Source organism: Salvia hispanica, chromosome 4 (assembly GCF_023119035.1).
Source record: "Salvia hispanica cultivar TCC Black 2014 chromosome 4, UniMelb_Shisp_WGS_1.0, whole genome shotgun sequence".
NCBI lineage: Eukaryota > Viridiplantae > Streptophyta > Magnoliopsida > Lamiales > Lamiaceae > Salvia > Salvia hispanica.
Window position 1 is genome coordinate 25,685,169 of NC_062968.1, and position 11,264 is coordinate 25,696,432.

An 11,264-nucleotide genomic window follows, 5' to 3' on the forward strand; every position below is an offset into this window, starting at 1 on the left:
AATTTTTTTTATTTTTCACTAATCTTCTTTCCTTTAAGAACAATTAATTTTTTTCACTAATCTTCTACATTTCCTTTAAGAATTGGTATTTTCGATTCTTGGCAGGGCTTCTAATTTTATTATTTTGGCTATTTTGGGAGGGATATAAAGTTGCTATTCAATAACAATATTTTATAATTGAAATAATTCAGTATGAGCATTTTCAATTTTAAGGCCAATAAAATACGTATAAAGTTTCATTACACACACTAAAGAATTAAAAATAAGTTTCAAAGATATAATTAATGGTTACCCAAAGTATGCATTTTCATTTAAAATTTCAAATGGTGGATTGATCATTTACGGGTGCAAATTCATTGCGTGTGTATAGGGACACAATTAAAATATCTGAAAGTAATAACATTAATGTCTCTCAAATAAAATTATTTTTTTCTAAAATTTATAAATAAATTTGTAATTAATGCGATGAAACTAGCTTATGTAATTTTTATTTTAATAATCCAATTAAAAAATCTTATATTGTTTTGTTATTATATAAACTATTCATACACAACAAAGTATACTTTTGATATTACGTTTCATTTGCATTAATTGCCAACTATATATTATTCTATGATTTAATGATGATATATATCTACTAGTACTTCTTAAACTTTAAAATAAATTAAAAAGCGTTTTCAAAATCAAGAAATAAAGTCTAGATGGGATAGATAGGGTGGCTTGCAAACAAGCTATTAAAAGTATTCTCAATTATGAAATAGTATATCATAATTGTAACCAACATATATATGAATAATGTCTCGATTAAAGTACTCTAGATATTTTATGAATGAACTAATTACATACATTTATTTTTAGCGTACTTTTTAAATATTTTTAGAGTCCATAAAATCGTGAAAGTTTTGATATTTAGGATTTTGTGAGAACATTAATATTTTATTGACAACGATTTTTAATTATTCAACTTTTATTTATATAGTACTAGCATTTAAGTTAACTTTAACCCATAATCAATTTTTTATCACATTGGAATACCTATCAACCTTAAATCAAATAATTATGAATTTAGTAAGAAAAAAAATATAGTACTTATGAAATTTTAAAGTCAAGTTGGTAGTTATGTTTGGATAATTGGATTTCCACATATATAAATCTACAATTTTATATACACAAAAAATCACTCACACATATATATTATATACACATAGAAATGTATTATTATGATATAATATTATATGATCATCATTTTTGCTTAGTCCAATTAAATAATTTTTGCCGTTATATCAATTCAGTTTGTCTTCAATATTTTAAATAATCACCGATTTCATTATTTTATAAATAACATAAAAATCAATGTACAATTTATTATTTTATTCATTTTTTAAGCTACATAAACATGGATAAATCATGCTTTTATCTGTGTCCTATTACTTATAAAAAAATTAATAACATCAATAAAAACTAAAAAACTAACGTCAATGATAGTTTAAGCCTTTGGAAATTGACAATAATTTGACTACTTAACTATTTGAATAGTTATTATCCTTATTTTACATGTACATATAAATTAGGAACATATTATTTGACTTTAACCAAAAACTATAGAAACATATTATATCAAAATAAGTTGCAAAGAAAATTAAATGAGAACACCTGGTCCTCAATGTTAACGATGCAATTTAATGAGAAATACAAGTGCTTTTATAAAACACCTAAATGTTGTCTTTTTTCATGAAGACCCGAACAACGAGCTACTCCGTGCGCAGGCAGCACTAAAGTGAGCCGGGGGTGACGAGAGCCTTATTATGATAGACACAACTCGTGCACCTGAAGCGCAGAGTCAACACTCAACCAGCACAAAATCGACTCACCTATACATACACCTATACATACACACTTTCCTCTCCATACATCAAATTCTCTTCTCTCTTCGATCCAAACCTCCAATCAATCGCTGTAATTCCACCGCAATCGCCCCCAGCTATGAAACCCCCCTGAAAATTTTGAATGGAAACCCTAACCCTAACCCTAGCCCCACGCCCAATTACTCTGCTTCGATCATCGCTCTTTTCTCTCTTCTTTTCCGCTGGCTGATCAATTGACGCTCGAATTCGCTTCTCGATCATTGGATCTCTGATTTGGTTGATTGATTTTGTTTTGTTAAATTGCTGCGTTTTTGAATAGTTATGTGATGGAGTGATCCGCCCTTAAATGCGCTGTAGCTTCCGATGAGCATGAGAGTGGAGATCAGTTAAGTTTTAGGTTGGAGAAATAGGATTTGTTTTGTCTATAGGCTTATACTTGTAATCATCGTTATATATACATACATTTTGTCATATATCTCTCTATAAGGGATGTGTAGCTCAGAAACAGGAGGAGTGGTGGATTGTAGTGTGGGGAGTATAGTTTGGGTGCGGCGACGAAATGGCTCGTGGTGGCCGGGGAAGATACTTGGGCCGGAAGAGCTTCAGTCGTCTCATATAACATCGCCGAGATCAGGAACTCCAGTCAAGCTTCTGGGGAGGGAGGATGCTAGTGTGTAAGTTCGAAAGGCGTTTATTTCGTTTATGGTGAAAACTTTAATGGCATTGTCATTAGTCTGTGTATATGGTAGTGGTGGATGCAGCTGATAATAGATTTTATATGATGGTGCAAATTTGGAATTTTGATGGTCAATCATTTGCTGAATTCGTAGTTGTGCTTAATGCAGCTGAAAATTACTGGTAGGTATTAATTGACAACTGATAAGAGTTAGTATGAAGTTTCAAGCAAAAAAGACATGCTTTAGTGTAATCAAATTATTGTGGAAAGTTTTGCATGTATGAAGTATTATATTAGTCAAAACTTCCATAAAAGAATAAGTCAAGTGTTATTATTTTCAAGTTCACAAATATGGCCTACCATTGAAGGCTTTGCTTGGGATATGCTTATAGTTTTCTCCGGTTTGTTTTATTTATAATTTCAGAGTAACACTGCACTGGCCATGGAATTTTTTTGCAATTTGATGTCTAATTGTTCAATTTGATGGATTTGGATGAGATGGCTATTTCTTAAGTTCGCATATTCTTTCATGATGGCTATTAGGTCAAATAAGACCATTGATTCATTTCACATCCTTTTCTTAAGTGACTTCTGTTAACATTATGGAATATGGATGGCATCAGTGTTTAACTTGATTGTTATTATGTCACATACTTTGTATTGTCTCACACTTGACATTGTGCTTTCGAAAAATCAATGGAGGAGCTTCTGTAAGCTTCCGATAGGCTTCTAAGTATGTCGAAGCATTGATCTTAACACTTAAGCCGGTAGTTGATGCATGACAATTTCTGAAACTCTACGCGCGCGATTGCATGGCTTTGGTTGTGTTATTATCAACCAGCAAAGGATGCCTCACTTAAGAATTGAGACTTAAAAGTTTATATTTTGTAGTAATTGATATGATATCCGCCTTCTGTTGTATAGAATATGAATAAAGAACTTGTTGCTTCTAAGACTTAACTGAGATCTTCTGCAGTAAAGGCATCATTCCTTTAGGAACAGGGAAAGGGAAATTGAAGATCATAACAATCTAGTTATTTCTAATCCAACAGCTCAGGTGTATAAAGCTTAAGTTGCATCACTCAGTTTCTTGCATTTTTGTACGCTGAAGCTAAAGGACTTACAAATCCATTTTTTTGAGCCCTTCATCTAATCGCACAAATGAAATGCCTATATCATTAATGTGAGTTCACAAATTACTTAAATGAGAATTTGGATAGGTATGTACCATGAGCCCTGAGGTTTTCTCTGATCGACAAGCTCATGTAGCCTCTCTTTCTGCAGCCTATATGGAGAACAAACATGTTGGTGATTTTGTTCCTCTAGACTAGTTATGTTTGTCTTTTGACTATTACATCTGATGCTCTCATAAATGATGAATTATATTCTGATGCTCTCCTAAATGATGAATTATAATCTGAGTTACATCTGATGTCATTTGAGATTCATTGTCTAGTTTTAACTGTAGTATATGATGTTTTGTCTTGCATGTAATACTAGGGACTGGTACAACTTGGAGAAATCAAAACGAGTGAAAGCTTTCCGATGTGGGGAGTTTGATGACTGCATTGAAAGGGCTGAAGCTGCTCAGGGTATGCCTCCAAAGAAAAGAGAGAAATATGCACGGAGAGAAGATGCAATATTGCATGCTCTTGAATTGGAGAGACAACTGATGGAGAAGAAATATGGAAAATCAGGAAATTCGTCTAATGGCAGAAGAAAATCGCCGGATGCGGTTACTTCTTCAGAAAGGTTGGGAAACGGCGCAGGAAATCAAATAGACTCCAGATCTGACCAGCTACCTGAGATGCTTGGTTTAGCTGTTGTAGAAAAGAATGGGACAGACCAGCATCCATGCGAAGAGACGGTTAAGGAGGTAAGTCAACCTAGCGGTGATGATGATAGTGCTGGCGCACTACCTCGAATGAGAGGGTTGCAGGACTTAGGTCTCCGGACTACTCCACCGATGAGTAAGCTTCTCCCCTCAGCATTCTCGAATATTCTCAACTACGTTTTGGTTAACTCCACGCTTGTGCTGTTCAATAAGTGATTTTCTGTACAATAAAAGAAATTGTCTAGGCTGCAGACCAGAGATCCATTAGAAGAGTACTTTAAGTATCAGATTTCCATTGTATCTTATCAGGTTGCTAATTGTTCTGTTTTGGGTTCGATCAGGAGAGGAGCATTCTGGAGTTGCAATATCTCGGGTGAAGAGGAGTAGAAATGCTTATTTGACATATGATTCTGGGGATTGTTCCAATGATAATCAAAATCTAACCACCCAGATGGAAATACCAGTTTCAAAGTTTGACGAAAGCAGCTATCAAGCTGATGCTGGGGAAGACCACATTTCTGGGTCTACAGAGGATACTGAAACAGATTGTTCAGAAACTGATTCTGTGGAGTCGGATTCCGATGAAGAAATGGCTGCTCTATCTGGTGAGATATTTCGTATTGCTCTTGAAAACATTGCAAAGCTACAATATAACCTAGGGGCCGTATCATGGCATCATTGCAATTTTGGGGTGGTCCGGCATACTGTCTAAATATTCCTACATTTTGGAACTGCCTATAACAATTTCTTAAATTAAGTTTGCCGTCTAAATATGTGCTGTAACTGTATTTGTGACTAGAGGACTTCCCGGTGATACAGCCGGTAAATATTTCCTGGCTATTTTTCCTGATCTGCAAATTAGTTCTTGTCTCTTAATTTCTTCTTACATGGTTGCTTTCACCACCCATTTTTTTGCGTGTTATAACTCTGTTATGTTTGGATTTACAGATGGTGCGGGTTCTATAGAATTACAACCGAAATATCCAAGGAGTATTGAAACACATGAAGACCATGGAAGCATTAGTAGTAGTGATGACTTTGATGAATTGACATATGCCGATGGCTTGCCTCATCATTTACCCCATGGCTACATGTCAAATAGCGTGGAGGTTTCCAAGTGGCGACTCAAAAGGAAAAGAAATAACCGCAACGTTGGGAAAAAGTATCCTGACAGAACTGATGCTGAGCTTCCCAAAGGATATGCAAACAGCAGAAACTCCAACTGGAGCAGTGGTGGTGGTTTCAAGGCTGATCCAATCGATAAAAGTTTAAGGAACCATGCATCCGGATATGGATCGACAGGACTACACAGTTCTCATGAGACCGCTGATTTGGATGGCTTTGCTTGGAATAATCAGTCAATCACCAGAGGATATTGGGAGGATTCACAAGAATATGTAGATCCTTTCTTTGTTGGGAGGCATCCTTTTGGTGGTCGGGCCATGCTGATAGACGTGGATTTGGAAGTCCAGGCCAACAACTATCGACGAGATGTCCCAATGATCTCGCTGATGAGCAAGCTAAATGGTCACGCTATTATAGGCCACCCTATCCAGATCGAAGCTCTTGAAAGTGATTTGTCCGAGAACCATGTCTCTACAACTGATTATTTTCACCCCGAACCTCTGGAGACTCCTGCACTTCCTTCAGCATGGAGGACCGGTCGGAGGACAGCAAATTCCCGTGTCCCCCGCCCTTTCCTGAACGGTGAGAGCAAGCAGCACTCTCTATTCATCAACCAAGACACTCGCCTAAAGGGGAGTATGACGCAGAGGAGCTTCCCCCAGTATCCAATCGACAGGAAGTTCTCAAGAAACTCTCCCAAGAAGAGCAGCCCGTCGGCCAACCAAAAGATACGGAGCCTTTCATCGATTGCATCAGACGAGCAGCATCAGAGCGATCCCAGAAACGACACGAGCAGTTTTCAAGTGGGCGGGATGATCAAAACCGGGAATCTGCCCACGACAGTTGCTTGCATACCAGTTAACTTGGTATTCAGTAGGTTACATGAGGAGTTGGTTGGTCGGCATCAGTAATAATATGGATTATTGTAGATGTTGATTGTTTACTAGTTTCATGTAAATTTTAGGCAATAATTTTATATAATAACTACACCTGTTGTCACATTTTGTTGTGAAAAATACTGATTTGATTCTTGATTTTCTGACAAATTTGGTGCAGCAGCCTCAGATATGTTTTTAGGAAGATTGTGACCTTTGTATACATAAGAACAAAACAAGGTAAGTGGTTCCATCTGCAAGAGATAGTATAGATTTGTATACTAATCAATTTTGTGTGTGTGAACCTTGAAGATGCGTTAGACAGTACTTGTCTGTTCCGATGCAAACAGATGTTCTCGATTGAACTGCTCTAGGTATCCAATTGAGGTTGTCTTTGATGGTTCGAGATTTCCTTGTCTGAGCACAAATATATTCTGTAATGAAATCGATAGACAGAGGCCCTCCACACCACAACATGATATGCAAATTTTGGTTTGACAAGAAGCAAGTGTAACTTAGAGTGGGACTAGTATGTTGGTAGTCTCATAGGATTGATTACATGTGCATTACAGTCTACTGAAATGCTAGTATCTTATAAACAAACGATTGGAACTTGTAATTAGTCGTGGTTATTTCCAATTATATCTCTCCTGTTCTCTGGTCTAAATATATAAATTTCAAATAAATTAATAAACGACTAAATCGAACTTTCTCTATAATTTCAAATAAAATAATAAACGACTAAATCGTGCTTTGATTTTTATGAACATTTTGAAATTAAATACTTCACTAACAATTTTTAATGTATTAGAATCAAACTAAATATATAATTCGAAACGAACAACGTTAAACATGCGTCAAACAAGAGTGGTGCTCATATAAGAAGCTCACATAAGGTATGTAGCATATTATTTCTCTCATTTATAATATGAATTCCACGCTCATTCCACTACCTTTTCCCTCACTCTCACTCTCTCTTATTTTTTCCCATCTCTCTTTTATTTTATTAATTATACATTCATACCTATGTCATTTATAACATTGTCTATTTTTGGTGTACGGTGGGAGTACATTGTTTAGTATACATATAGGACAATTGTTAAAAAAATAACACTTTGTAAGTAATTTGTATTCAAACCTTGTGAAACTGAATAAAATTTAATCAAACTTTAACATTCCTTTTCGTTTTGTCAAGCCAAATGAATGAGAAGCCTTCTCAACTTTAATAGTTTTATTAGATCAAAACAATTTTTTTGTTTTAAAAATAAAAGAAAATTTAAAACTTTTAGGGAGATACGTTTTGTGGGCTTTTCAATAAATGCCGTGTTTTTTTTTATAATGGTAATAATGTACTATTTGTGGTTTGTGAATTGTCAAACAAACAAACAAAGGAAAGCAAAGGAATAAAGAGTAAAAAACAAAATTAACAAAAAATACAACTATATTGGGCTCCCCATTAAATATGTAGCCGTTTGTTCTTTAATCTTGTACCCTAATATAAACGTACGACTTGTTCAAATTTCTGTATGAGATATGAATCCAACTTATTTAAAATTAGTAATGGTTAAAATCGTGTTATATTATTAAAATAATACTAAAAGAAATGAAAATAAAAGGAAAAAATATTATTGTATTACTAAAATAACATCGTGTGTATGACAGGAATACATCTCTATGTACCCGATTTTACGATTTAGAAAAACTGAAACATCACGATTTAACATTTCGTTTACAAATCTTATATGACTGACCAGAATTTGACCGAATTTTGATTGAAATACATACTCCCAAATATGAATATATACTAATAAAATCAACAATTAATGAATTTTCTACCTGTATATTTGACTTGTTGTTCTAAAAAATAATAATAAAAGAAAAATAATAATTAAATATATTAATTGTGGTTTATTTTTAACGAAAATAATGTAATAGGTCAATTGACATCCAGGCTGGGTGCATCGGGTTTCTATTTTATACAACCAGCATAAAAACTATATATATGACACCCTTGAAATGAAATATACTATACGAAGAATAAAGCATGTAATCCCTAAATTCAAAAATAATTCGATCTTCTTTGGGTCTACGTATCTTTCTGCATTTAATCCCGCGCTCTCCATATGAATGATCTTGTTGGGCATGTTGGGCTTTTCCTCGGTTTGATCATCGATTGACGCAGAGCGGAAATCTTGATTTTCCATTAGACTCTTGGTAGTTCGGTTGGGCTTTTTCTAGGCATGAACATCGTTCGATGCAACTGAGAGAAAATATTTATTTTCCACCAGACTCTTAACATGCCCATCGAGCTTTATCTCGGCCCGAACATCGAGTGGCATGGCAGGGTACATGATGAGCATCAATACGAGAATAAATATGTCATTATTGTATTTTTGCCATTTTCACAGTTGTGTGGGCCTTTTTATAGGAAAATATGGGTGAACAGGATATTTGAAATCTGAAAATCTGATATAAACTGCATTGAAATATAAAATCCGGTTTAGATTTTCCAAATGTTCGATTCGGATATTTTTAAAAATTTTGGATGTTCAGATCAGATTTTTTAAAATAAATGCTATGTTTTGAACATTTTTAAACAATGGGGCCCACATTTGATATTAATGCATAGTCCAATAACTAAATTTGTAGTCGTAAACCTAACAAATATAAAATATCTGGGTTAGACCATCTCCAACAATTTACATCAAACTAAACTCATTTTTGAATATACGTCACACCAAAAAGTAGTTTTACTCTAATCATTTACATCAAATTTAAAATTTATACCATTTTTGGGTTTTTGTCTCACAAAATTTTTGCAGTAACACCATATTTGGTGTTGTTTCACAAAAAAACACAAAAAATGGATTTGAGTTTGGTGTATGGTTGGAGAAACTAAGTACCAAAAAGTACTACCCCCATTACTTATATTATTAATAATATTATTGTCACATTAATTGATGTAAAATAATTTTATATGAGACCTATTAAATAATTTAGTCAGAACCTTGTTAGGCCATGGGGGCCTTAGAATATTCTTTGAACCCAACCCCATTTCAAAATGCCCAGGCCTAATAAAAAATATTATGGATAATTGTTATATAAATCACACGAGCTGATCATATTTTTAGTTAATATTATAAAATTTGAAAAGGAAAATTAAATCACCAAATTTTAAATTTTCCAATTGTCGCAGACTAACGTGTTTTGACGATGCTGAAACACAATATTGTTTTATTAAAAAAACAAAAGGAATAATGAAACAATGTTATTTGAGCTTCATGAAAAGACATCTCCTACGTATATTTACAAATAATATTGATTAATAATTTTTTATAACAAATAATTAAACTTGAAATTAATATTAATTTTATTAACCAAACACTTCACTAAAATTATCTTATATACTAAAGTAACCAAACAACAACATAAAATCTAATAATAATAGTTTATTCACAGACAAAGGTCTTCTTAACAAATCTATTGTTATATCTCATTGCTATTTTATTTATAGAACGAATAATACGAACGAATAATACCGGGGGTGAACCCAGATTTTTGATACTAGGGGCCAACTGCATATTTTTAGTATTAACGAATAACGATATCAGAAACAATTTCGATCAATATCAACAATACAGAATTGAGAGAGATAGAAAATGAGTGATAAATAATTTAAGAATGAACAATATAAATTAAAGATGCATACTGTGAAAATGCGGCGTCGAAATAATTGAAGAATATATTATTTTAAATAATAAGAGAATAATTTTTAAAAATTAAATTTACTAATATTATGTGAAATATATGCATATTTATAGAGTTAAAGAATGAGTTTTTATTATCAGATTATAAAGATCATTATTTTATGATCGTATACTAATAATATTTACCCAAATGAAAAAATAAATACAAAATTATTAGTGTGAAAAAATAAAAATAAAAACATAAATGAATTAATTACTAGTTAATGAATTAACAATGAGAATTTAACAAATGAATTAATTTAGCTATGAAAAATTTAAAAAGAAAAACATAAATAAATCAATTATACTAGCTTAGGAATCAACTATGAGTAACTTGATAAATCTAGCTATGTGCAAATCGTTAGTGATGTGAGAAAATAAAAAAGTTTTAAAATTACTAAGCAAATGAATTTAATTTAGAGAAGATCCAAGAAGAATTACAAGATAATTGGGTAAGTCTTAATAGTAAATATTGAATAGGTATATTTCAAATAAGAGGTGATCGCAATGTGCTGCGATTTTCATTGAGCAGTTCAATAAATTTAATACATCCAGAACAAGAAGCAAGCACCAACGCTACAAAGAAGGTTATGAGAAAAATATAAAGGCAAAAAATGAGTAGACCCACTAGGGAAGTGATTTTCGCCGGGTCTATAGCACTCTCCATATGAATGATCTTGCGAGGCATGTTGGGCTTTTCCTTGTTCTGAACATCGGAAGCAAAATCTTTAATATCCATCACACTATTAGACTCGTTGTGCTTTTTGTCAGTTCCAACATCATGAGAGAAAATCTTTATTATCAACCAGGCTCTTGACAGCCTCGTCAGGTTTTTTCTCAGCTCCAACGTCGAGTGGCATAGCATCCATACGAGAATAAATTTATTAAAGTGCTTCATTTTGTATTTTTGCCCTTTTCACACTTGTGGGCCTTTTTATCGGAAAGTGTAGGGGAGAGTCAAATATTTGAAATCTGAAAATCTAATTCGTACTAAATCAAAATATAGAATTCAATTTAGATTTTTTGTATATTCAGTTCGGATTTTGTTTAAAACATCAGATATTTGAAAATCGAAATCCAAAAAATTATATACTCCCTCCGTCCGCCATTAGGAGTCCCGGTCACTTTTGTGCACTTGTTTTG

At 33.2% G+C, this 11,264-nt stretch overlaps 1 protein-coding gene across 2 annotated transcripts; it reads left to right on the top strand.

The window, feature by feature from the left end:
• Positions 1–1,783: 1,783 nt before the first annotated feature.
• On the top strand, positions 1,784–6,558 carry LOC125222045 (uncharacterized protein At1g51745-like). 2 transcript variants are annotated; one of them, XM_048124441.1, is made up of 5 exons: positions 1,784–2,250; positions 2,353–2,539; positions 4,042–4,511; positions 4,717–4,980; positions 5,324–6,558. In XM_048124441.1, exons 1-5 carry the CDS (start codon positions 2,229–2,231, stop codon positions 6,409–6,411), a joined length of 2,031 nt encoding a protein of 676 aa, XP_047980398.1. In that variant the 5' UTR covers positions 1,784–2,228; the 3' UTR covers positions 6,412–6,558. The 2 variants fall into 2 exon arrangements, with proteins under 2 accessions (XP_047980398.1, XP_047980399.1); XM_048124442.1 differs by lacking the exons at positions 1,784–2,250; positions 2,353–2,539 and adding an exon at positions 2,563–3,845.
• Positions 6,559–11,264: the final 4,706 nt, after the last annotated feature.